At 47.4% G+C, this 23939-nt stretch overlaps 9 protein-coding genes and 1 non-coding gene across 10 annotated transcripts; 2 read left to right on the top strand and 8 right to left on the bottom strand.

Moving 5' to 3' along the window:
* Positions 1–462: 462 nt before the first annotated feature.
* Positions 463–3558, top strand: EV420DRAFT_1688535 (dipeptidyl peptidase IV N-terminal region-domain-containing protein; the record flags this gene model as incomplete). The annotated part of the gene is made up of 12 exons (XM_060479307.1): positions 463–582; positions 629–715; positions 767–945; positions 1003–1531; positions 1589–1791; positions 1856–2073; positions 2128–2229; positions 2284–2609; positions 2655–2729; positions 2785–2809; positions 2855–3074; positions 3124–3558. Coding segments are annotated over 12 exons (2223 nt in total), but the record flags the coding sequence as incomplete, so codon positions are not given.
* Positions 3559–8121: 4563 nt separating this feature from the next.
* Positions 8122–9286, bottom strand: EV420DRAFT_1548318 (uncharacterized protein). The gene is made up of 3 exons (XM_060473388.1): positions 8887–9286; positions 8760–8832; positions 8122–8710 (listed from the first exon to the last, which is right to left on the bottom strand). The coding sequence occupies exons 1-3, from the start codon at positions 9120–9122 to the stop codon at positions 8390–8392; spliced, it is 630 nt and encodes a 209-aa protein (XP_060329763.1). The 5' UTR covers positions 9123–9286; the 3' UTR covers positions 8122–8389.
* Positions 9287–9939, top strand: EV420DRAFT_1548315 (uncharacterized protein). The gene has a single exon (XM_060473387.1). The coding sequence runs from the start codon at positions 9540–9542 to the stop codon at positions 9867–9869; it is 330 nt and encodes a 109-aa protein (XP_060329762.1). The 5' UTR covers positions 9287–9539; the 3' UTR covers positions 9870–9939.
* A 435-nt stretch (positions 9940–10374) lies between these two features.
* Positions 10375–10453, bottom strand: EV420DRAFT_t152. The gene has a single exon. It is a non-coding gene; the product is annotated as a tRNA-Thr (tRNA).
* A 168-nt stretch (positions 10454–10621) lies between these two features.
* On the bottom strand, positions 10622–12402 carry EV420DRAFT_1764848 (uncharacterized protein; the record flags this gene model as incomplete). The annotated part of the gene is made up of 5 exons (XM_060480795.1): positions 10622–11294; positions 11341–11828; positions 11879–12111; positions 12162–12221; positions 12285–12402. The coding sequence occupies 5 exons, from the start codon at positions 12400–12402 to the stop codon at positions 10622–10624; spliced, it is 1572 nt and encodes a 523-aa protein (XP_060329761.1).
* A 255-nt stretch (positions 12403–12657) lies between these two features.
* EV420DRAFT_1764847 (cytochrome P450) lies at positions 12658–14800 on the bottom strand (the record flags this gene model as incomplete). The annotated part of the gene is made up of 13 exons (XM_060480794.1): positions 12658–12933; positions 12992–13146; positions 13203–13269; positions 13323–13393; positions 13486–13528; positions 13578–13761; positions 13822–13984; positions 14035–14047; positions 14104–14149; positions 14207–14293; positions 14345–14495; positions 14550–14670; positions 14720–14800. 13 exons carry the CDS (start codon positions 14798–14800, stop codon positions 12658–12660), a joined length of 1458 nt encoding a protein of 485 aa, XP_060329760.1.
* Positions 14801–16365: 1565 nt separating this feature from the next.
* EV420DRAFT_1480522 (uncharacterized protein) lies at positions 16366–18515 on the bottom strand (the record flags this gene model as incomplete). Its single annotated transcript, XM_060469677.1, has 4 exons — positions 16366–16385; positions 16438–16628; positions 16683–18035; positions 18367–18515. The coding sequence occupies 4 exons, from the start codon at positions 18513–18515 to the stop codon at positions 16366–16368; spliced, it is 1713 nt and encodes a 570-aa protein (XP_060329759.1).
* Positions 18516–19132: 617 nt separating this feature from the next.
* Positions 19133–20783, bottom strand: EV420DRAFT_1548294 (uncharacterized protein). Its single transcript, XM_060473386.1, has 10 exons — positions 20640–20783; positions 20545–20586; positions 20431–20487; positions 20325–20376; positions 20234–20277; positions 20114–20186; positions 19959–20053; positions 19918–19921; positions 19504–19841; positions 19133–19448 (listed from the first exon to the last, which is right to left on the bottom strand). The coding sequence occupies exons 1-10, from the start codon at positions 20773–20775 to the stop codon at positions 19330–19332; spliced, it is 960 nt and encodes a 319-aa protein (XP_060329758.1). The 5' UTR covers positions 20776–20783; the 3' UTR covers positions 19133–19329.
* Positions 20784–22090: 1307 nt separating this feature from the next.
* Positions 22091–22774, bottom strand: EV420DRAFT_1548279 (uncharacterized protein; the record flags this gene model as incomplete). Its single annotated transcript, XM_060473385.1, has 5 exons — positions 22713–22774; positions 22566–22658; positions 22508–22513; positions 22276–22451; positions 22091–22194 (listed from the first exon to the last, which is right to left on the bottom strand). Coding segments are annotated over exons 1-4 (172 nt in total), but the record flags the coding sequence as incomplete, so codon positions are not given.
* Positions 22581–23667, bottom strand: EV420DRAFT_1548269 (uncharacterized protein). Its single transcript, XM_060473384.1, has 8 exons — positions 23503–23667; positions 23436–23447; positions 23238–23378; positions 23146–23187; positions 23037–23093; positions 22931–22982; positions 22713–22874; positions 22581–22658 (listed from the first exon to the last, which is right to left on the bottom strand). Exons 3-7 carry the CDS (start codon positions 23371–23373, stop codon positions 22799–22801), a joined length of 363 nt encoding a protein of 120 aa, XP_060329756.1. The 5' UTR covers positions 23374–23378; positions 23436–23447; positions 23503–23667; the 3' UTR covers positions 22581–22658; positions 22713–22798.
* Positions 23668–23939: the final 272 nt, after the last annotated feature.

The raw sequence follows: 23939 nt of genomic DNA, 5'->3' as shown, positions 1-23939 counted from the left end.
AAGAGCGGCTATCACAACAAGAACCTAGTAGGTGATGACGGCGCTAAACGACTACATCAATTCAGTAACGGTATTGCGCTTTTAGAATCCAACTCTTCGGAGGAGAGAGAGAACAGAAAGATTTCGTACTCCGAGTTATATGCAGACCACCACCATCCCCTCCTCTTACAGTGCATCCTTGCAATTATCACGATCGTGGTCCTGCTCAGGCTCATAAGGCTGAGGAACAACAACGCGTACGTCGCTGCTCTTCAAATATATAGTTCGACAGCTATAGATGGAGGTGACGACACCAATATAATTGAGCCGCTTCGTAAACCTTCTCTCGATAACATCTTCGACGGCACGTTTGCCGTGGTAAACCAATGGAGTTGGTACTCCTGGGCGTCTGATCAAGAAGGTATGTATACGTATATCAAACAAGACTAATGTCAAACGCTTACCATTTACCCTCTCCTGGCCCTGTTTCCGCCAAACACAGACGACGGCGTGTTCTTGATATTGGATCAAGGGGAAATCAAAGCAGTTGATCTGAATACGAACGCGAGTACTGCATTGGTTCGACTGAAGAGCATAAGAGATGTACGTGACGAGGGCTCTCTTGCGGATCGACTGACGACATACAAAGGAATTCGGGCAAGAGAAGCTCGCTTTCTATGGCATACGCTTGTCCTCCGACATGAAGTATCTGCTGATCCAAACGGATTATCGAAAGGTGCGTTTCACTCATACTGGACCAATGGTTAACCTAATGGCCTTGAGTTAGCGAGGGCGCAGATCAAGTCTTGGAAATTACTACATCCATTCCCGCGATGATAACTCCACCTGGCCACTGGTACCTCCCGACCATACCGATCCCCAAACCTCCTATGCAACGTGGTCGCCGACAGGACACTCCATAGCATTTGTCAAGTCAAATGACGTGTATATTCTTCCTTCTCCTGGGTACGTCCCTTGGGCCTTTGCCATCTATGTCTGGTCAACTCAATTACTGCTTCATAGAGCCGAGACCACCCCCGTCCGCCTGACATCGACAGGCTCTACAACATTATTCAACGGTATCCCGGACTGGGCATACGAAGAGGCGATATTTTCCTCAGGCCATGCTTTGTGGTGGTCACCTACATCGTCAAAGCTCGCGTATTTGTCGTTCGACGAGACAGATGTACCCGTCTATACATTCCCGGTGAACAATCCTACGGAAGACCCGACGGCCTCGTTGCCATACCCTAAGCAAGTTGGAATTCACTATCCCAAGCCGGGTTTTCCAAATCCACGGGTGCAGCTATGGGTCTGGGATGCCGCAACAAGGCTAAGCCAAGAGTTGGATCTAGTTTCGGAAGGCAGCGGCGTGGTGCAAGAGGTGGCTTGGGTCGGAGAAGAGATGCTGTTGGTGAAATTCGTTAATAGGAGTGCGGATGAGGGAAGGGTAGTGCTATTTGACTTGACAGAGGGATCACAAATGGAAGGTCAAATTGTGAGAAAACTGGGGAGGGGCGGCGAGGAGGGAGACAACGGATGGATCAAGTCGGTATGTTTCCAACCACGTAAACCTTCAAGCTTCACGCCATGCTCATTTGAGGACCAGTCCCAGGATGCCTATCGCCTACCATCAGATTGGTCGATAGATTCGAGTGGATCAGCATATCTGGACATAGTTCCTAACAAAGACGGATGGAACCACATTGCGCTGTTTGACCCTGCGAATGCGTCAGAGCCGGTGTGGTTAACAGGAGGCGAATGGGAAGTCATGGACGGAATTAACGGTGTCGATGTTAAACGTGGTGTTGTGTACGCCGTGTCTCTTTGTGTCATTCTTTCCCGTCTAACTGGATGAAATTTCCGGAATGTTTAGCTTCTTCACAGCCACATCTCCTTCGAGTACAGACAGAAATGTCTATAGTGTATCTTTACCGACCAACCGACAGAGTGGCGGTAAGATCAAGGCATTGACCGATACGACCACTCCGGCACATTATTCTGCAGATTTCTCACCAAAGGCTGGGTGGTACTTGCTGAAGTACCATGGTCCAGATGTTCCATGGCAGAAAATCGTCAAATCGGATGAGACTGGTGTGTGGCTGCCGCTATTCTATGTCGTTTCGCTCGCTCATTCTTCGCATGCAGGGTTTGGCTTTGTGACAGAGCAAAACGACGACCTGAAGAATGTAATAAGGCTCTACGAGGCACCAACAGTTCTGCACTCGAAGATCGAGGTTGATGGCTATGGTTCGCATATTCCTTCTCGTATCGTACTTTATTTTCTTTATGACATCCGTTTAGAAATGAACGTCAAAGAATTCCGGCCACCGAACATGGACGAGTCCGGAGAAACAAAGTATGCCGTTCTTTTTCACGTTTATGGTGGTCCCGATAGTCAGTCGGTGCATAAGAAGTTCGAGAGAGGCTGGAATGAGTATCTAGCGTGCACAATGAGGTATGTGGTAGTCATTGTAGATGGACGAGGCACAGGTGCAAAGGGAAGGGCAATGAGAAACGTGGTTAAAGGGCGTTTGGGGCGGTGGGAAACAGAGGATCAGATTGCAGCTGCAAAGATATGGGCGATGAAGAAGTATGTTGATCCGAGAAGAATCGGAATTTGTGGATGGGTGAGCCAATCGACTATCTAGTGATGCAATGCTGATTGACGCAAGTCCTATGGGGGTTTCTTGAGTGCTAAAGTCATAGAAGCGAATGCTGGAGTACACACATTGGCGATGTCCATTGCTGTACGGTCTCTTTGCTTGAAAAAACTTTGTGATACTGATAGCTTGGGATTTGTAGCCTGTGACGGATTGGCGGTTATACAGTAAGTCTAATCCCTCGCTTTATTCATAAGTTTGAACGTCGCTAGGTTCCATCTGGACGGAGCGTTTCATGAACGAGCTATCATCTAACCCGGAAGGCTACGCGAATGCCTCGATATCGAACGTTAAGGGATGGCATGGAGTGGATTATCTCTTAGCACATGGGAGCGCCGACGATAATGTGCATGTCGGGAATTCTATGCGTCTACAGTCAATGCTCGCCGCCGAGGGTATAAAAAGCGCCAGATTCATGACGTTTCCTGATAGGTGCGTTCCGTCGTGATATGATATCAGACTCGACTTGACACGCCGATAGTGATCACTCGATGAGCCGATGGGGAGGCACGAAAGGGATCTACGAGTATATGACGAATTTTCTAGAAGAAAAATGGGGAAAGGATGGGAAGAGAAAGGGGCAAGCGTTCGGGATCACGAAAGACTTGCGTTGGGTTTGATATCCTCGAGATGCCCCTCGTACCGACTTTGCGCTGGATAGCACAGAACAACACAGGCATATACTAGAGGTATTTTAGAAACGCTAGACACATAACAGCACTTAAACACGCACTAGAATAAACACACACCCGTAGTAGACCTACGTTTAGTCATGACCTGGCAAATTTCCTCCAGAAATCCTCGAACCCAACCGCTATCGATACTAAGCTCAGGTTAGATAGTATGTCATACATAAAGTAATGAGAAGTACCAGCAAACAGTGGTTTGAGGTGGAACAGAAAAGAGATGGTGGTTGGTGGTCGCTCCGAGTCGGCAAATGCCGCTGAGGGTTTGACGGACACACTGTGTTCGATTCCATATGCAAGTCATAGTTGGAGTTACCGTACATTGGTCCACGCAGAAAACGGACGTGACAGAGTTGTATGTTTTTGGATATATTCCTCGCCACCGCCACTGAAATAAATTCTCATGGAGATCCATGAAACCCTGGATTATCTCGCCTACGGCTCTAGCGTGGATGTTAGCAGTTTGAGCTGTAGCTATGCTAGGACCACTACATAGCCCGGAGAAGAACTGTTGTCTTTGCCTCACTTCTCACCTCAGATGGGATACACAGAACGAAATGACACAGTAAGGTTAGGCGATAAGGCTGGTGCTTGTATTTAGGCAAAGGCAATGAGGTGTGTTCGTTCATCTTCATTCCCAGTTTATTGGGCTTGAAGTACTAAATAAACTATGATTAGGTTGTCACCTGGGCAGCTAAATTTCCAGGCGTCAAGCAGAACTCGCCGATTGATCCCGCGTACGTGTGTAGCCCGGTGGTATTGAAACCCTGGCTCTTCCGGTTTCTCTTCCCTTGTAATCAACCATTCAGTCTCTCAATCATTTCTCGAAGTGTCATCTTGTCTATGTCCACAGTTTATGGCGGCTACTAGCTCAGCCAGGTCGGTATTTTTCAATACCAACGCGATTCCTCGTATGTCTGTTTTGAGCTTCAAACCTTGACGCGCGTAGCGCTCTTCTGTAATCGACTGCGGCCCGCGAGTTTCTCTATTCTTGTGGAATGTATGGTCTACGAGTACCATATTCCAGGATCAAGCATGTAAACCTTGGTGAATCACACCTGCACTTTGGGGCGTCTGTTCTGTATAGATTTATCTGACCACCCAATCCCAGCACAGTTTTCCATCAGCTCCCACTGTTCGCAGGTACAGTGTACTTCGCTGTTCACGGAAATGAATGACGTACTCGGGGGCGTCTGTTCTGTATTCGCTCGTCCGCTCCTTCAGTAATGAGGTTTTCATCAAAGATGAAAACAATATCAATAGGCGCCTCATCTGTATTGCACGTCTGGTCTCTCCAATCCAAAGCCGTTTATTATCAGCTCGAAACTCCCAAGTGCAGCATGCCGGATAATAAGTTCCGGGAACTTGACATGAAGCACGTCCTCACAGGCGTCTCTTCTGTATTCATCTGCCTCAACGCTTTAGTCCCGGTGAGTGCTATATTCCGTGTCTCACTGTCCAGGTGGACAATTACGTTCCATTAGCGCGCTTAGCATGTACAGATAAATAGTCCACCTAGGCATTTTTTCGAGGCCAACACCCCACCATTCTAATATGTTGGTACGCCTTGATCTCATCGACTACTCTCATGCGTCTAACCCACGACCTATCTAGAACACCACCGATTTTGTCCCCGCCAGCTATTGCAACTGCAGCAGCTCGTATGTTACTTTCTGCTTGCGCCATTTTCGTGGTAAGATGACAACATGTAGGTGCAACTGCAATGGCCCGAACGGAGGCACCTCTGAGACGCCGAAGCCAATCTCTAAGGATTAGCCGTCTTTAGGTAGCCGTTGTCAAAAGACCCGAAACGAAACCGACTAATGGCAAGTGTCGCGTTGCTTTCCTTCGAGTGATACAACTGATATGAATACAGACTTGAAACACTATGATACTGTCTTGAATTCTTGAATTTGTACCGACCTATGCCAGAAAATGAGAACTACTTATTTTACGACAATGATTTTTATCAATATACTGTCAACGCTGCTTGATGGATGACCGTGTTGTTTGTCTCAGCTCTGGTCATTTACAGATGTATATTTCACACGCAACTTCGGCTTTCTGATCAGCCTTATCTACAATTGTGAGATATATACCCGTTTCAACGTTGTTATCCACTTGATGTGGTATATATTCATCAACGCTACCCCACAAAGACCTCATCTAGTCTGTTGAATCTTATAATTGATTTTTGTAACCGTCGATTGACTGCACAGATCTGGCTCTGGCTCATAACCTGAATAAAGAAACTCGAAGCCATACCGAACGGCGAGCCGTAAAGCGCCGGAAGTCTTCCCCCACACATCTCTTCGACGGCTGAAATCATGCTCGTGCTCAACGCCACCAACGAGGAGGTATCCCGAGAGCGTCTAGCTGTGCCTCAATGCACCGCGGCATCAATCACTATTGTGATATCCCCAGCATCGTGTTTCTAGATAGTTGACCAGATTGGAACCAGCACGGAGGTTTCCATGATACGGGCAGTACACGATAGATACTAGCGGGCTACTATAATACGAAAGCAAAAGTTCTTGAGCTATATTCCTGGAGGTTGACATTGACTTTCGAAGAGAATCGGCTGACCCCGGCCATATGTTGAAGCTCAATACCTGATGCATCGAATTATGAGATTTAGAGCGTCTAAGTCACTGACAGTCGCTTTCTCGTATGGATTCATTCATGTGTTTGTTCCTTTCCGCGGGGATTTCGCAGTATATAAGGCTGTAAATTTCGTAGTTAGTCCCTACGTCACAGTATGTAATCCATTTTACCACTCACTTCCTTTGAGAGAGACTCCGCAATTCTAACACGAAGGACTGGAAATGTGGACGCGTGTTGAGCATGGCAGGGTGTACTGGAACATATAAGCGAAGGTGGAGAGGTGCCAGAGGCCGCAAAGTCTTCTAGTCTAAGAAAATTCAAGTTCATGGTTGTCTCGTTATCCTTGAGTCCAGTATTTGGGCATGTTCGAAGTGATCAAAGGAGCGGTACGTAGATTGCAGACATATGCAGCTGTGAGACGTTTGTGAATTTGGTCCGGTCGTTTTTAAAGGCTTTGATAGGGATAAGCACGTAGCTATCGGCGTGAAGGTCCTCCCAAAGTTTTTATACGGGGATAAGGTGAGAATCAATCCTTTTCAAGTTGGCGTTGTAGCGCCGTTCGTCGAGAGCTTGTTTTCAGGGTACAGTGCAGGAAATCCATATATCACTGGCTAGTGCACAAAAGTGGTAGGGAAGCTAAGAAGCGGAGTACTGATGTTTGGAAGTGACTGGAGTTTAAATTTATTATTTAACGTCGGGTGCGTTCACTAGCACGTGATTTACACGTGATGGTCGCGCTCTTCATTTCAAATTCTCGCCACTTCGTATCTTACCAAATGCTTTCACTTAAACACAACTAGCATGCCCGGGTTCCTTGGCATCCGATTTTCAGTCTTGTTCTAACCATCTACATATTATAGCGCGGCACCCAGGCTCACCAAACTCATGTTACTTTATACTGAGCCTTTCATGGTGTCTCTTCTTCGTTACTCTCCTTCTTACCCGCTTGCATATAGGCCACTCGCTAATCAGTTCGTCCTATTCAGTCCTATGCTGGATCGAAACAAGCTCTCGACTGGCTCCATTTGAATCTTTCACCCAATTCTGAAGCTATACCTCGGGCCTTGTTCGTTCCCATGCACCTCTCTGCAAAGATCCGTTATCTCTCAAACCCTCTCCAATAGGGCCAACAGACACGAGAACATGCGCTCACTTCCTATATTCGGATTGTATGTGTACTCATCTGGCAGATCTGCACTTATCTCTCTCCTTCAAAACGCTGACAATATTTTGCTTATAAATTAACTCTTCCCGGACACGCAACTTGCTCTTCCGCTTCAAAAGAGTCGCAGCATTACACTGGACTAAAAATGTCCTCATGCGTATGCGCGTACACGTCACTCACAGCTACCGGCCCGTTACATCAACGAACAAATGTGGATATATACATCCACATCCACAAGACTAAACTGGTTCTATGCATGTACATACCCAAGCCTAACTTGCCTATCCGAGTCCGAGTCCGAGTCCCCGATTTCTCCAATATACGGTGTATTCATCTGCATTTAGCTCTTCCCTTTACTTGAGCGAAATCCAGAGACACAATCATCGATTCTCTTTATTCTCGGACAAAAAATGCTCTCTCCTTTCACATGCACTCCCACTTGGAAAAAAAGTCGCAGCATTACACTGCACTAAAAATATCCTCTTTGCGCGTACACGTCACTCATCAACGAGAAAAAGTGGATATATGCATCCACATCCACGATCAAACTAGTACTAGTCCTAGTTCTATGTATGCCCAACCCGTCTATCCGAATCTGAACCCGAGTCCGATTCCCCAGTTTCTCCAAAGTACTTCCTTCCGAGCAATTGCCTGCCGGATTTTTGCGTACGACGGAACTGTGAACTGATCGACCATCATGTGTGTTGATGAAAAAAGATCTTGTACGCGAAAACTACCCAGGTCCCTGCTTCTGATCTTCTCCCTTATCAGCTAGCTGCGCGCTTTTCAATTGGGTCTCGTTATTCTCGTCTCCGTTAACGCCTGAAACTTTACGAACGTCCTGTCCCGCCTTCTTTTCATCTTGTAACCCTCGGTGGGTCGTTGCTTTCGGGCGGAGGTGCTATATACAGTCTTTGCAGCATTTGGACATGTGATGATGGTATGCTTGGCTCCATCACCATCTCTCGGTCTGCTGCTCTGATTAACGTTGTCGTGCTTCTCGATATCTATGTCTGTGCCAGCAGACCAGCTGACGGTGTTTTCCTCATGGTCGGCGGTGATAGGTGCAAATGCAATTCACCCTCGCCAGTGACCTTGCGAAGATGATGTTCCGAGAGGTCATGTTGTATTCGTACATGTGTTCATTCAATCCCTTGGTAGTATTACATGATGCAACAAATGACAGACGTATACCAAAACAACATTAGAAGGTTGAAAAGATGCCACGGCTAGTGAGAAAAAGTGAGAAAATGATGCTGGAAAGGAAATTATAGGAGTGGGGTGTAGAGAGGTCAAGTCAACAAAACATAGAAAACGAGCGTCAATCCGACGATGCTTAAAATCTTGCTGGCAACCTTGGTCCCCGAAAGATCAAGGGTGTCAGTCTGGTAGCCGTGGTCGGCATCGGAGTCCTCGCTCTGCTCCGATCCCGCATCCGAGGTCTCAGATTCGGATGTCGACGGGCTTCTAGGTCGGAGACGAAGACTTGGAGGGGGTGTCGGGGGTATAGGAGAGTGTAGATGGGGTACGGGGAGGAGAATGGTATCTTTTTTGAGGGTACAACGGGTTTTGCATGATGGGCAACGTCCGTCGGAGCGTGAACCGTGTAGCCACTAGCCTTGGGATGAGCAGAAAGTAGACAGCAACTAGTAGGCCACGTACATCAGCAATGTGCTCTAGGCAAAACAGTTTTGAACAGCACAGGGTTCGACAGGGGACTACAGCGCTTTCGAAGCTAGTGAACTGGGTTAGATATTGGAGCGAGAAATATCATGATCTGGCAACATACCAAATGCCACAGTCCCTGTCTACGGCATCCTTCCTCGTCCTGCTGCTCCTCCGCAAGCTGGATATGGACCGTCTTCGTACGGGGGTCCTCGAGCCCGTCCTCTCCCACGCGAAGGGGTATGAGGATATCGAAGGCGTCATCTCTCCCGGAGTTTCTGCACCAAGATTCAAGCGGTATTCAGGCGTCTCATCTATAGACGGGAGAATGAAAAGGGGCGATGGGCGAGGACGGGGCATCGTTCGTCAGCGTGGGTAGCAGCAAGGAGTGGGGGAAAAGAAACCGACCATCATCGTCTTCATAATAGCGGCCGTTGTTATTGTCTGGCTCAAAGTGGAAGGGAAGGGGGATTGGTTGTGGACGTGGTCTCAGCATTATTGTTGTTGGAGGAATGGATGTGAGGGCAAGACAAGACCTGGTAATATAAACGAGTCGATTATGAAATGGGTAATTTCACGTGTTATCCGAGGTGGAGTCAAATGACGCTGACGTGGGTCTGGTGACCAACGTCCACTTTGTACCGAGGCGGGTCCTATCTGTATTGTCCTCGTCGAGGAAGAAAAAAAGAGTAGAGTTCAAGTTATCAGTGACACCACTTTCTTTCTAGCCACTCATGAAGGACCTGGACCTCTTTTTTCTGCAGATAAACAACATATATGCAATCTAGCCTCAATCTAGCCATTCTCTGGTCTTGCTCTGTGGCGTCACTGCTCCATCATTCAGGTAGCCTCAGGCTATTCAGTAACCTTTGGGCGCTGCACGTCGACACAGGGTTCAGGAATGTTCCCGCAACCGTCCCTGTTCAGCGAGGTCAGCTTGTCCGCGGACGATGTACCGAGCTCGGAGTCCGGACCGCTGTGGCGTTGCCTTCTTTCCGAATTCATCGCTGTCCGAATCCAGACGCAATAACGGAGGATGCCTCGAGGGAGAGGACGCGTAACGGAATCGGCGCTAATCAACACCGTCAAAAGAAGGGGCGCATATAAATACCAGATCTCCAGGTATACATGTACTTATAAAAATTTAGACGCTGTCAGAGGGTGTGAATGCCAAGACCACAAACTTCGCTTCCCGTCAAGCTGTGATTCACAGAACTTTGAGACGTCACTTGAATCATTTAAGTCAGAATCAAGTTGCGACGTGGGAAGATTCCCTTGGGCCATATAGAGTTTGTGGACCAAAGACGATAAGTAGAGAGACCTGCTGCGTCTAATCTATTTCGTTGGCTCAATGACTGACCCGCAAGAAGGCATAAAGTAAAAATTATAAACAGTATGAGAGGAATCAGGATGCACTCATTTGAAACCATGGCTCATCTAAGAGGTCATGAATCATATGAGGCCGCCGTGCGGCAAAAACGGTGTCGCAGTGTGCTGGATGCATATTCAGGGCTCAATATATACATTGTACAATATGAATCTGTTGAGATCTCAGATGAACGATTGAAAAAAAATACATTCTACAAAGGTTGAAGTTTCGTTGGAAATACAATTCCCTCTAGCCGACTTGAACGACTGACCTCGTCATAGCACCTACTAGTGACGCGCTCTACCAACTGAGCTAAGAGGGACTTGAAAAGTCTGATACTGAGATTTATTTATACATTTATGCACTGCATAACGTCCACAAAGTTGTTAATTACCTACAAGTATCGTACCATGGCAATATAACAAGAATCTAAACGTGCATGCACCATATTTAAACCTAAAGGTTCATTACCTCTTATTGCCCACCCGCATCAGCACTTATCCAGCCCCAACCAAATATCCAAATCCTCCCACATCCTCTCCCTCGCCTTCGTCCACACCACAATCCTCTGATCCACACAGGCTTTGCAATACCCCACCTTGGCCCAATCCAACTCCATCAGCGCCTGAGTCCCACAAATCGGGTCCCTCAAATACATTTCGAACAACCCCGACGAACCGACCATCTCCTGGTGCCTCGAGGCAACCAAGCTCACATTCGTAGCCGTACACCTCAGATTCCCGAAGACACACCTACCCTCGATGCCAAAAGTGGCAGTAGCAATCCGGGTGGTCCATGCGGAGGTGAGCATCTCCCGAGCGCGAACCAGATGCCTGTAGTCGGATGAAGAGATCGTAGCGCGGGATCTCCTGGACCTAGGTTCGTCTGGCTCGTCGTCTGAATCGTCTTGGCCGAACCCAGCGAGGCGCACGAGTTCGTACAACGCTCGTTTGCGGATACTCTTGAGGCCGCATTCGCGCGCAAGTATGACGGCGGCGGAAGCATGGCTGATTGGATTAATGGTTACTTTAGACAGGGAGGAAGGCCACATTTCTTCGAGGTATCGTGTCGCCCAGTCTCGGAAGCGAGGGAAGGAGAGTGCATTGGAGGCGCGATAGATAGAAGCGACAGTGAAAAAGTCAGGAGGGTTATAGAAGTAGGTGCTAGGGAGCTGTCAGCGACGAACAGAGGAAAGGCAAGAGGACATACATAGCGTCATCCATCGCGTCCAAGAGAACCTCAAAGTCTTCCACCGCGACCCCATCTTCCTCTTCGACATTATATATCGGATCTTTACCCTCAAAACCGTTCGGCTCCGCCTCGAACCGCTTAGACAACCATTCGCTATGCCTCACTACGCTCCGATGCAGTCTGAAAAGCGTCTTCTTGATCCTAATCACGACATTTCCGTCCAACTCCCAGTGAACCTGGTGTTTATACGTAGTCGGGCGCCTAGCAGCTTTGACTTTCTGCTTCTTCGCAGATTGCTCAGAAGCAGTAATACTACGATCGCCATCGTCTTGTTTGCGCTTCTGGGATCCTGGCTTGTTGGTCTGGCTAAGACTTTTGGGAGGACTAGCAGGGGAAGATGAGATAGAAATTATTTCAGGCGAAGGTTTCAGTGGAACTTTGATGGGCGACCTCTGGGATTGAGAGCGTTTGGGCGTGGAGGCAAAGGGAGCAGAGATGAATGGTTCCTGTAGAGGGAATCAGCACGCGAATTGCACCAAGTAATGAATGTACGTACCGGAGTTTCGTCCTTGGTGAAACCAGGCCGTGTGCTTGCCACCAGCTGCGACAGCTGCGATACTGATGGTAGGTCATCGTCGTCGTCGTCAACAGTAGGGGGCACTTCGAGCTCGTCTGGCTCCAACATAACGGACTGGGAAGGCGGCGACATGGGAAACGGTCTCGCAGTCGTCGGAGTCGCTGAAACTCCTTTCTGTGAAGACTTCAACGGGGTGCTTGTATGCGACGCGACTAGTAGCAAATAATTAGCTTTGAAGAAAATGCAGGTTCAGCGCGCTTACCAGCGTCATTCTGGTTGAATACAGGAACAGAGGGCGTCCCTAGTGATGGTTCCGGTGGCCCTAAGAAAAAAAAACGTGATGAATGATCCCATCGTTGTCAGTGACAGGATACCGTAATCTAACCGGATGGCCCTGGAGTCGCTGCTCGACACAGCTGTGAGCCGATATCATTCGCGTTGGCGATGCTATGTTGCTGGGAAGACAAGGATGAGGAGGCAGGCTTTGCTGTATCGTCGCCCATGATGGCAGGAAGCAAGTCCGAGTCCAGACCAATCGCGTTGACGCGTCGTAAAAGTTTGGAGATGTTTGCGAAATGCACAGCCACGTCGATCCGCCGCTTCGAGCCTCGGCCAACGTCGAACTTGAGGCATCGACCCGTCTCGCGCTTAGGAAAGAAAAACAAAATCCGTTCATCATACCGCCATCCACGAAACAAAAAAATCTGTCTTCATCACAAATGGTTACATACACAAAAGACAAACGTGTTAGTACATTACTAACTCGACTCGGAGTCTCTTGCGACCAATTTGAACGGCACAGACCCCAGCGAAAACGCGGTTCCACGTAGAGTAGCACCTGAAGCAATCCTATCCCATGCTTGTGCCGCCGTCTCTCCAGCTTCTAGGACGACTTCCGTCTTCCAGTCCCTCAAGAAATGTGCAAGAAAACAGACGGCCTCAGTCTGAGCAAATTTCCTGCATACACATGCTCTAGGCCCAAAGCCGAACATGAGAAAGTCATGCTCTGCTACATCGTACCACCTCGAAGGGATCTACTTCTCTGGGTCAGGAAAGTCGCGCGGATTATGTCCTTTCAGTGAAATCAGCGACCTTCGTATTGAGATTGACACAAGAAAACTTACAGACGAACACAATGTCAATTACAACACGAGATCCTTTCGGAAGGATATGATCCCTTTCCACTGGGCGAGAGGTGTGGATAGGTGTATCCTCCGTAGTAACCCGAGGCAAGTTTATTGTAACGGCTAAAATCCCAGCTTAGATTCATTGTAACTATTCGCATAGGTTAATGATGACGCACGGACGAGTCGATGGGCTTCATTGAAGCACGCGAAGAGATGCTTGAGATCAGAAACAATACCAAAGCTCTAGGAAATGAAATATGATACTGAGAACTTGATGACCGAGAACTATCACGCACAAGGCCTTCCTTGGACGGGGCTTCGCGTAGGATTTCTTGGTACGCCTTCTCCTGCTCATCAGGGTGAAGAGCTAGGAGCATGATAGTTGACAGTAGGGGGCTGCTCGTGGTTTCTGTCGTAGTCCTGGGACATTAAATATTGTTATCGAGAGACAAAACGTACACACTTCGTTTCCGGCGAAAAGAAGGGACATCATATTTGCCGTCTACGTTTCACTAAGTTGAAAACGCGGAAAAAGATGGAAGATAACTCACCACCTCCACAGGTCCCAGCGCGTATTTGTTCGTGCCATCAGTTGCAGTAACCAGCTTCGTCAACAGGTCCGGTATATTACCGTCACTGAAATCTTTTTCAGCTGAAAATTCTGCCTTTCTTCTAGCGGCGATGCTAGTCATGAGAGATAGTACATTTTTCCATGACTTCATGATAGCACGAAGGCTGGCAGCCAGAAAATAATTCAGTGACAAGTTCCCGGCGAAAGAAAATGGCTATCTTCACCTTTGGATAGGCAATTTCCACACCCAGTCGGGAAGTATAAGGCGGTAGATAATTGTTCGAGCAGCAACAGAAAATTCACGATCAAAAGTAGTAAGCTCGGAGTGGTCGTTTCCTCGTGTCCATTCTACCGGCATTCCAAACGATAGATCATAACTAACGTGAACTAGTTCTCGGTTAGAATTAACTGAAGGATTTCGTGAATCCTAAACTTACTCTGTGGAGTATCCTGTCCATATCGGTCACTACAACGGTATTTCTTTCTTCCCATGCTTCCTTGGAGACCATATCGCGATACACCACTCCTGATTCCTTGATGACAGTGGAGTACCTATATGGAAAGTTGTGAGCTTAGCCAAAGCGCGCTTCGCAACTCTCGTTTCCTTACATTGCAGTGTTGAACGAAGGTGCCACAGCTCGACGATGCCTCCTCCAGTCGGTACCGTGAGCTGAAGCGATGCTACCTCCAAATATTCTGTATGAAAGGCATGTCAATAATAATATCATTCTCACAGTTATTCCGCACCTTTCGGTCGTGAAGTCTTGTGGCTTCGCCAGATTCGTCTTCAATTCGTTGCCCCAGACCTGCTTGGCAATATCGGCAGAAGCTCCCACATAATACGGATTCCCGAAAACAGGTATAATCGTAGTCAAATCATAAGAATGCTCGAAGTGTGCTAAATAATGTCCTTCAGAGAGATGAACCCTTGCTGATGAAGCAACACACATACCGGTACGCCGATAAAGCCAGGTCCACCTAAAGCCTATATTCCACCAGGTTGTTGGGAGAGCATTTCCAGGAAACGAATACGGGTCGAACAACGGTCTATATCCCTTAGTACAACCGTGGCGCTATCAATTCCAATCAGCAGCCGCTTCGCCATGTATAAGCACAGAGCACCTCACCTTTAATGAAGCCAAGAATATCAAGACTCGATACAGAAAAAAATGTAGCAGCCAAAAGAAGCGGTAGCCACAGCATGGTGGGCGTGGAAGAAAGGGAATGTGGTGGGATATTGTGTCTTCTCTGTTTATTAAGGACAACCGACACCATCACCGAGTGATTGATGACAGATAAAACACCCCATGGGTACCAAAGGATCCGTGCGAGACGATCTTTTAACGACAATAGAAAAGAATGCGTAGTTAGTGAAAATGCGTGTCGGCTCTGGGGTCCGGGGGGTAAGAAGAACCTCAGAAGTATAAGAATGAAACGCTGAATCCCGGACATCTCGGAAGATAGCCCGAGAGCGTCGAAGAAAGACGGCCGACATCTGATCGACTTCGACAAGTACGTTCTCTCCAGGAATGTATACATAAAATGTTTTTAGAGTGAAAGAAAGCGTATCGGTCACCAGAGCATAATAGTCTAATTGCGGTAATAGAATGAGCGACCAGTACCGTTGGACAAGACTAGTTTTCGTCGGATAGCCTACACTGAGATCCCTGAACGTGTATCGAGCTCCCCACGCCATCAGCCGGTGCCCGTCGCCTAAAGAGTATGTTTAAGAAAAGCGGCTTTTAAGGTACTGGTGTCAAGGACAATTATCTTTTGCGTCGTGAGTTTTCAGGAAAATAGATACCGTCGCCTGTAGCTGATAAGGATTCAGAACGCTCCCGAACCAGTCATGAGCGATCCGGGACCCCGTCTCTTCAAAGTAAGCATCTACAGCATACTCAGGCACAGAACAACCAGATCAGAGGCGAAAAGCAAACACGTCTGGCGCGTTCAAGGAACCTGGCGGTGCTGGCAGTAGAAAGAAATTGCAAGTTTCCGCAACCCAGAGTCGCAGCGAGACCCCAAACCGAGGAAGTTCTGGAGTAGAATTCTTCGCTTCGATAGTCACCCCTCTACCTTAACAAAGTAAAATGCGACACCCTTTAGAATCGGCATAGAGCAGCTCGCTCCACCAAAGTGTCAGTGAGAGTTAGTTTAAGCAACAGCACGTGGCGATATGACCCATTTTTGGTAAGCGATTGACTAGCGCAAGTTGAATGCGTGAATGCGACGGTGACGGTCGTGGCCTGGAAATTAGTCGAATGGCGACAGATTCCTTTCACCTGGGCTGACTATCCGAGAAGACTCTTGAGCTTCACTCTCAGTGTATTCCGTCAACAGAAATGTCGGGGAAGAAACTCTACACTCTCGAGCTGAGTACTTTCCCGTTATTTTCAAGTTGGTGACGGTGATTTCAAGGCGACCATCTCAAGTAACCCCGACCAGACTATACGTTCTGATATGCTCGTATCTGAAGCGGGCTTGGTCGGACCCTTCGCTCTTCCTTTTTCTCCTAGGTCACGTTTTGCGTATCCATAGAACTTCATCGACAGTCCTCCAGAAATTGTTTCGATGAGGATCGAGTGCCGTCATATTTATCACCTAAAACATCCTCAAAAACTTTCAGTTCAACCGCCGTCATAATTGAGATGGGGATAGGGTACTAAGGGAGTAAAGTTTCGAGATTCAGGAAATGAAGTACGATAGTTAATTATTTCGTGAATTGGGTGGCGATGGCAGTCTCTTCGGCTTTGCATATCCATAATGCTTCACCGCCAATCCTTCAAACCTATTCAAGGAACAGATAACAGTCTGCGGTTTCCCAAATGTGTACGGCGTACACAATGTCAGAGATTTGAGAAGCGCGACCTCATTTGGATTCGCCTCGGAATTTCTCCGTGAGGCAACTACATCGACGAGCTCGTCGTTGTGGGTGCCTGGCGCCGTTGCATAATGCGGGTGAATTCCCTGCACGTAGAAATCATCACGGATAGACAGGTGCTTCACATGCGGTACAAGGCATGAGAACGACCTGTTATAATCTAGTTGCCGGTAAAAACGCGATGCCCAGGTTGAGTGAACGCACAAAGACAATGCCGTCAGGGTGGGAGAACATCTTTCCAGTATCGATACGAGATGGTCGAAAGGAAGAGCGGGCACCTCGAGGAAAAGTGTTCGAAGCTGGCACTGCGAATTTAATAGGAACTCGTCGGTGTCCAGTACATGAGTGTCTCGCCAAGGTGTGTAATGGTTTTTCTCCACCTGCAAATGCTCCAAGGCTGGAAGACGTAAATGTTTCAAACATTCCGTATTTGTATGCAATAAGAGCCAATGAAGTTTCTTGTGTAACGCTGGTTCCAACTGCTCGTCCCAGTTTTCGAACCTGACTCTCAGCGTAGCCTGATATAGATCGTGAGCGCCACGGAAAAGGCATGAAACCTCTGAAGGGCGGTCAATATCACCATTGAAAACCCTCAGCTGTCGCAATGGCAGCAAAACTTCGGACAATCCAGCCCCTTGAAGTATAACTTCCTCCAACTGATATGCGTCGCGGAACAGTTCAATAGGTGGGGTGAGATCATCCAAGCGACCGTCCCGTAATTCAGGCAACGGGGCAGCCCACATATTAACTAGACGTGCGTCTTGTACATATAGAAACAGCCGTTTCAACACTGGGAAGCTTGCCACTCCGATAGAAGATGCCATACTACGGAAGCGATGTGGTGTAATTGTTAAATCGAGGATACCCCAGTGGTGCGTGTGGTGTGTCAATGACTTCAGTGGTCTTTCGAAGTTATCCATCACGGAAATGTCCATCGTGATATCCAACGGATGCTGTGAGGATCGTTGCAGATACTTCCGGAGTAGACGTCGCTTTGCTTTTGGGAAATGGTCCGAGTATTCATCTCCCAGGATATCTATGCGGCACCAGAGGGCCGGAGTCGACGATACTATGGTCCGCCAGGCGCGACAAACCAGAGAAAACGTCCATGGTGCGGATTTCTTTACATTGAAGATGTCGTAGGAAGATTTTCTAGACGCGACTTCGGTGGCAATTTGGAGTATCCTGGCAATGATCTCCACGGGTAAAATAGAGATGGGAGCTGATGCATATGGTACCCGAGGTGGCGCTGTGTCGGCTAGGAAGGTAATCTCCTTGACAGAGGGAGGCGGTAAAGGGACGAGGAGACACTTTTGAAACGAGATGATGTCACGATTTTGATCCACTCGTCTACGAAAACGAGAGATCAGTGATTGAAAGAAGTCTATATCCTGCCCGATATTGATAGCTTCTTCTTCGAGTGCGTCTATATTTTCCTGAATCAACCTGCGGATTTCTTCCTGGGACAGGAGGCTGCCGGATCCCAGTTCTAACGATGGGACAGATGACGGTATTGCACCTCCGTCAAATTCGACTAGCTGATGCAAATGAGAAGTTCTGCACAAATATTAAGCAAAGCGTCTTCCGAGTCAAACGAAGAAGGAAAAATGCCCCCTACATTGGAAGCATTGGCATATAAAAGTAGTAGTGATAATCAGCAGTTAACGACGAAAAAAAGTGTTTTTAACGTCCAGAAAGGCGCGAATGATATCGCTCTGAAGCAGAGATGTCTTCTTGATAAGACGGTGACAATGAAAGAAGGAATATCTGGTTTACTTCGTGACAAAGACTTCACCTGGTTCGATTGATGGTGGTGGCAAATGTATGGGCGTAATAGCGTGTAAAAAATCGGATAAACGCAAGTTATCTTTTTCCAGTCGCAAGTTACTTTTGAGTGTGCAAGTTCGCTTCCCCCCGCAAGTCAAGTGTTTTCCTAAAAGTGATATACACATCGGCATCAGTTGTTATCATAGATCTCTGAATAAGATCTGGCGGCGTGAGTTTAGAGCGGGAAGAGGTAGCTGAACCGGCCGACATTATTTCGGTGCTTGACACCAGTCGTTCCGCTATTGCCGTAATGGCCCGAATTCCTTCAGCGTCCTATTCATCTGCTTTACCTACTTCTCCATCGCTTTTTCAAGTGATGGATTCAGATACATTTCCCTTCGGTGTTTGATCTCTGGATTCAAAGCCTCTCAGTCTAGACAGTCCACTGACTCATCACTCGGAGTCACTCCCCTATAGATTTGAATTCTCGGAAGACTGCCAGACAGCGATAGATTGAGCTCAGTGGGGTGCACTGAGAACGACATTCCAGAGGGTTCAAGGGGTTTGCGACATGGCCGGCTGAACAGCGTAGGACCGTAGGTACCGTATTCCTTCCCGGAATGTTGGCGTTGCTATGGTTCATAACCAATGTCGGGTACCCTGACAGCTGGGCAGAGATTTGTATATTTCAACCTAGGCATTACTTATTCTGAAGCTATAGCTAACAGCAAACTTGCGGGAAAAAAAAATACTAACTTGCGGAAGGATACAATCAAACTTGGGGGCTAATAACCAACTTGCGACCGGAAAAACGTGACTTGCGCCTACGTGAATTTTTGCACGCTATTACGCCCATACAAATGGTAAGTGCGAGCTGGCGCCCGGGCCCGGTAACTAAATCGAGACACTCGTACCCCTGACACGCGTTCAATCACAATGTGGACCATGAATAAGATGCCGCAACATAAGTAGTGATAGTAGCCAAATTTTCACCAAATTTAATAAACTATACCTAACACCTACTACAAAATCAATGCCGCAGCGAATAGCATAGTCCTTACTCCGAGTCAGTATAATCAAGTGGTCATATCTTCTCTACTTTTTCTCCCAGATACTGACTCTCTGAAGACTCGTTCGTCAGTGTATATAGTGAATTTCCATATCGGTGAGCAGTAACCGAAGCATCTTCCGTCACGGATTCAGCTGCGGGATCATTTCGTTAGCCTCATCAAAGCAGATTCAGGAAGAAGTACCATACTTAAAAAGGGTGGGGACAGCGTCTCGGAGTTCTCGATAACGGCTGGTCGCCTGCGGTGCAAGAGCAGCCAGACAAAACAGAGCGCGATCAGTCCTATGAATACAGTACTCCCAACCACGATCCCTGCTATGGCGCCCGCACTGAGAGACTTTGAGATCTCACCTTGCATAGAGGGAGAAGCTGATGAGGCGCTCGTGGCAGTGGAATCCGTGACCGATGTCATAGTCGACTGAGACTCTGAAACGCTGGTTACATTCAGTGTTGTTGATGTACAATGTGTGAATGAGTTGTTTGCATTAGCAGCATTAGTAGTTTCCATTCGTTCGCGGGTCCACGTACTACCAATTGACGTTAGCATGGCGGAGCCTATGCAGAAGATCGTTCTGACGTACTAGAACCTGTGTGTGTAGGAATTAGATTATGTTTTCCAGCCAACTATAATGGAGTCCTTGCGTACCACGCCCCATCGTTCCAAAACACCCCATCGTAGAAATCATCATGGATCTTCAGTTCATTATTACAGACCGCCGTTTGTATGTTATCGGTAAATCTGAGGATCGCAAATTAGATCCATCCCACGAATTTTACAACGAGTGTGAACAATGCATACGATTTGTTAGTAATGGGGTTACAGAACGAATTCGATCCATGTTGCATGAGGTATTGCTGATATGTGCCGGTGTCTTCCAATAAAGATGAGGATTAACCAAGTTGAAACACATATACGCACCAGCGTCGATGCCGTTGCCTTGTGGCCCTCTTCCTTGCTGGCATCTATACGACTCTGAGTCTTTCTTTGAAGGGAAAGGGTAATCGCTCACGTCAGGCACAACATACTAAGACCGAACGAGATCGAATTGCAACAACATTCGGCTATCATAGTAGAAGAGATAAGCAAGTGCTCGTCGCTTTAGAGATAGATTATACCAATTTCATCATCACATGTGTCCGGAGGATTATTGGGGTCCAAGGAACCCAAGACATCTGAACAGCGAAATGCGATTCAGGAAGTTGAATGCCTGTAGAGAACAAGGGGCTCACAGTTGCTATTGCATAACTTGCGTAGCCGTTCATATGTACTACCTAGTAGAAGTTCAACTCCAACGAGGACAGGCATAGCATAACAATGAACTTACATGGCGTCTCCCCCACGACACTCGTATACCAGTCTGAACTGCTATCTTTACATTGTGTGTGGTCTTGCGCGAGAAGATAAGGAACCATAAATGAGAGAACAAGAAGGATTTCGAGGAGAAACGTTAGCGCATCCATGCCCAAACTGCGGGGAGAAGTAAGAGATGGAATGACAGCACGTAACTAGATATACCCAAACCTTCCCAGGAACGATTAGTACAGTCTGAAACAATATCCCTGCGGTTGATGCAATGATCATCATGCGATATCCCGCTTACTTGGTAAAAGGTGCTCTGCCAATGCTCTGCTAAGAGGGTTACTGATGAAAGCACGACTCAGCCCTAGGAGAATGAGCAGGGAATGTGTAGTGAGTTAAATGAAAGGAAAAGGAGCCATAGAGATTCTCACATCCACGTTAAATCAAAGGTGATGGACGGGATAAGTCTTGATAACCACCAACTTGAAGTTCCAGATAAAGCTCAATCTTTCTTAGAAACGTACAAGGACTGCCTCCAAGGACCCCCCGCATAACAAATACTCAAGATGCACAAAATACAGTACGCGTGCAGTGACAAGCGTGATATCGATCTGTTTGAGAGTTGGGTATAAGTTTGATCTCAACTTTGAGAAGGGGTAATACGAACCCTCGATATCAGTCAGGTTGTCAGCCTCCCACAATAGCGCCTGTCACGGTAGTAGTTGGCATCTATGGGAAAGCTGATGGTCTCAGCTAGCTTCGCTGATTGATTAAGGCTTCGCGATCTGGCCCGGGAATGTATCAAAGTATTGATACAGCGTTCATATTTGTGCGGCTCCTTGATCAAGCGCCTTGTTCCTCAAACCAGCAACATAGATGCATGGAGTAAAACACGATGATAAGGCGGCAAGGAGCGATGATGATGGTAGGGAGACGGAAAGGAGCTGGTCGGAGTTTTTATAAGCCGACTTGCGTCGACTCGTTTGTATAGTCAGATATCATCAATGACTATCATCTATTGATTGCTCTAGTATGGTTGTCTTCCTCCTTCTATGGAACCATATAAATAATAATAACACCGGTTTATCAAAACAAATACTCAACTCCGAAATCTGTATATCACGGTACAATCTTCACAGCCGACACGAACTTCTAAAACAAACCTCATCATCCTTCCATCGCATACAATGCCCCTCCTATATGCTGCCAGTCAAGACTACTCAGTATAATCAGGTGGTGGTTCTATCTGATCTTGCCTCCCGAGCTGTCCTTCCGCTGACCCGGGGTCCATCGTGGGCAGTGAGTTTTCATCTCGAAGCATAGTAATGGGAGCACTGTTGGGAATGGGTTCGGATGGAGCTGCAAACCGGTTTCGTTAGTCTAAGAATTCAGGATACAAGGAAAAGTACCATACTGCGGGACAAAGGGACGGGGCAACGTTTCCGAGTCCTTGGTAACAGCTCGTCGCCGGCAGTACGACACCAGCCAAAGGAGGAAGACCGTGGTGGCTCCTCCGAAGGCGATGCTCCCTATCACAATCCCAGTAATGATGCCCGCACTAAGTGGTTTAGATGAACTCTCTTTCGGCGTAGATTAGTAAGTACTCATAGCAGTTGAGTAGGTCGTCGACCCACTGGATGCGTTCACAGTTGTTGACGTACCTGGTTTCGATGAACTCTCTTTCGGCATAGATGTGGAAGCGCTCATAGTGGTAGAGTAGGACATCGACTGAGAGTGTGGATTACTGGATGTGTTCACAGATGTTGATGCACAATGCGTGAAGGAGTTATTTCCACTGGCGACATTGGTCATTTCCATTCGTTCGCGGGTCCACGTACTACCGGTTTGACGTCAGAATGGAGGAGACCATACTGAAGATAAGAGCCAACATACTAAAACCTGTCGGCATAGAATTTAGACTGGAGCTAATGATGATAGAATTTGGGCGCACCACGATCCATCACTCCAAAACACCGGGCCATAGAAATCGTCATGGATCTTAAGTTCGTCGTCACACACTGCCGTTTGTACGTTATTTGTAAACCTGAGGATCACAAATTAAACCTTTCCCACAGATGGTACAGTGAATCAAGCGTACGATTTGTTAGTATTGGGGGAGCAGAACGAGTTTGTGCCGTGCATGAGATATTGCTGATATGTGCCGGGACCTTTCGGAGATGAAGATTAATCAAGCTGATTGAAGAGCGCACATGCACTGCCATCGATACCATTGCCGTTCTCTTGTTGTCCTTGCTGGCACCTATGCGAAATCGAGACTTGGTTGCCTTTTTCTTTGAGGAAATGAGAATCACTCACGTCAGACATAGCACACTAAGTCCGAATGCGATTGAATTGCAACAGTATTCGCCTATGGTCACAGAACAGATGAGCGGGTTCTCGTTGCATTAGATGTCGTCCGTACCGATTTGGTCGTTACAGGTATCCGGAGGAGTGGTGGGATTCAAGACACCCAAGCCATCTGGAGAGAGATTCAATTCATATGGAAGCCACAAAGAGCAACGGAAGCTCACAATTGTGATTGCATATCTGGCGTAGTCGCTCATATGTTCGGCCTGGGAATCAGTTTCAATGAAAGTGAACTCGGACGTAGTAGCAGTCGTACACGGTGTCTCCCCCACAACACTCGTATACCAGTCTGATCCACTATCCACGCATTGTGTATGGTCTTGTGCAAAGAGATAAAGAACCAGATATGAGAGACCGAAGAGAGCTTTGAGAAGAAAGGCTATTGTGTTCATGCAAGCTAGGAGAACGCAAGAGAGTTGAGAAACAGAACAGGATGGCACGTAACAAGATATACCACATCTGCGGACTATGTGTGAATGATTAATGCAACAATGTGACACCTCCAATCCGGTGTTACATACTCCTGAATACGTGGAGTGGCGCAGAAATCGCCCTGGTGCTTAGGCTGAATACAAAATGATTGCCTAGAAGGAATTGATCGCCGAATACAATGAATGACTTGTAAAATTCCCTACAGTCAGAAGGAAGCTGAGAAGTGACAGTGTTGGACGGAATGGAAAAACCAGTGCAGTTGAACGGAAGATGTGTAATTATTACGACGGTTATCAGTCCGTCTAAGTTAAATGATTATCACGCGTCGACAAGCTGCAAGTCGAAGCCCAATCGAAGCTAACAACGGTCACAGGGAAGTGTGAAGCATGGAGAAGGGCCGGCACCACGGCACGGACGTTTTTGGTTACGTCATCATTACCCATCTTGCTCATTCCTTCCACCACTAAGTATAGGGTACGGCTTAGCCTTGTGTGCCGCTTCTTTCTATGACAGCAGCTCAATAAAT

Source organism: Desarmillaria tabescens, assembly GCF_030435595.1.
Source record: "Desarmillaria tabescens strain CCBAS 213 chromosome Unknown EV420scaffold_21, whole genome shotgun sequence".
Taxonomy (NCBI): domain Eukaryota; kingdom Fungi; phylum Basidiomycota; class Agaricomycetes; order Agaricales; family Physalacriaceae; genus Desarmillaria; species Desarmillaria tabescens.
Note: the sequence above shows the minus strand (reverse complement) of the source record. Positions and strands in the feature narration are given on the sequence as shown.

Excerpts from the sequence above, each read along its gene's own strand:
- EV420DRAFT_1548318 (XM_060473388.1), bottom strand. The coding sequence starts at position 9,122 with ATGCCCCGTCCTCGCCCATCGCCCCTTTTCATTCTCCCGTCTATAGAT. Across the intron at positions 8,833-8,886 it reads GACAGGGACTGTGGCATTTG|CTTCGAAAGCGCTGTAGTCC; the intron begins GTATGTTGCCAG and ends CCAGTTCACTAG. Across the intron at positions 8,711-8,759 it reads GCCTAGAGCACATTGCTGAT|TGGCTACACGGTTCACGCTC; the intron begins GTACGTGGCCTA and ends TCCCAAGGCTAG.
- EV420DRAFT_1548315 (XM_060473387.1), top strand. The coding sequence starts at position 9,540 with ATGCAATCTAGCCTCAATCTAGCCATTCTCTGGTCTTGCTCTGTGGCG.
- EV420DRAFT_1548294 (XM_060473386.1), bottom strand. The coding sequence starts at position 20,775 with ATGGATGCGCTAACGTTTCTCCTCGAAATCCTTCTTGTTCTCTCATTT. Across the intron at positions 20,377-20,430 it reads CACATGTGATGATGAAATTG|CCGAATGTTGTTGCAATTCG; the intron begins GTATAATCTATC and ends CTACTATGATAG. Across the intron at positions 20,054-20,113 it reads AACCCCATTACTAACAAATC|ATTTACCGATAACATACAAA; the intron begins GTATGCATTGTT and ends TGCGATCCTCAG.
- EV420DRAFT_1548269 (XM_060473384.1), bottom strand. The coding sequence starts at position 23,373 with ATGAACACAATAGCCTTTCTTCTCAAAGCTCTCTTCGGTCTCTCATAT. Across the intron at positions 23,188-23,237 it reads TGTTGTGGGGGAGACACCGT|GCCGAACATATGAGCGACTA; the intron begins GTACGACTGCTA and ends ACTGATTCCCAG. Across the intron at positions 22,875-22,930 it reads CTTAGTGTGCTATGTCTGAC|GTGCCAGCAAGGACAACAAG; the intron begins GTGAGTGATTCT and ends GATTTCGCATAG.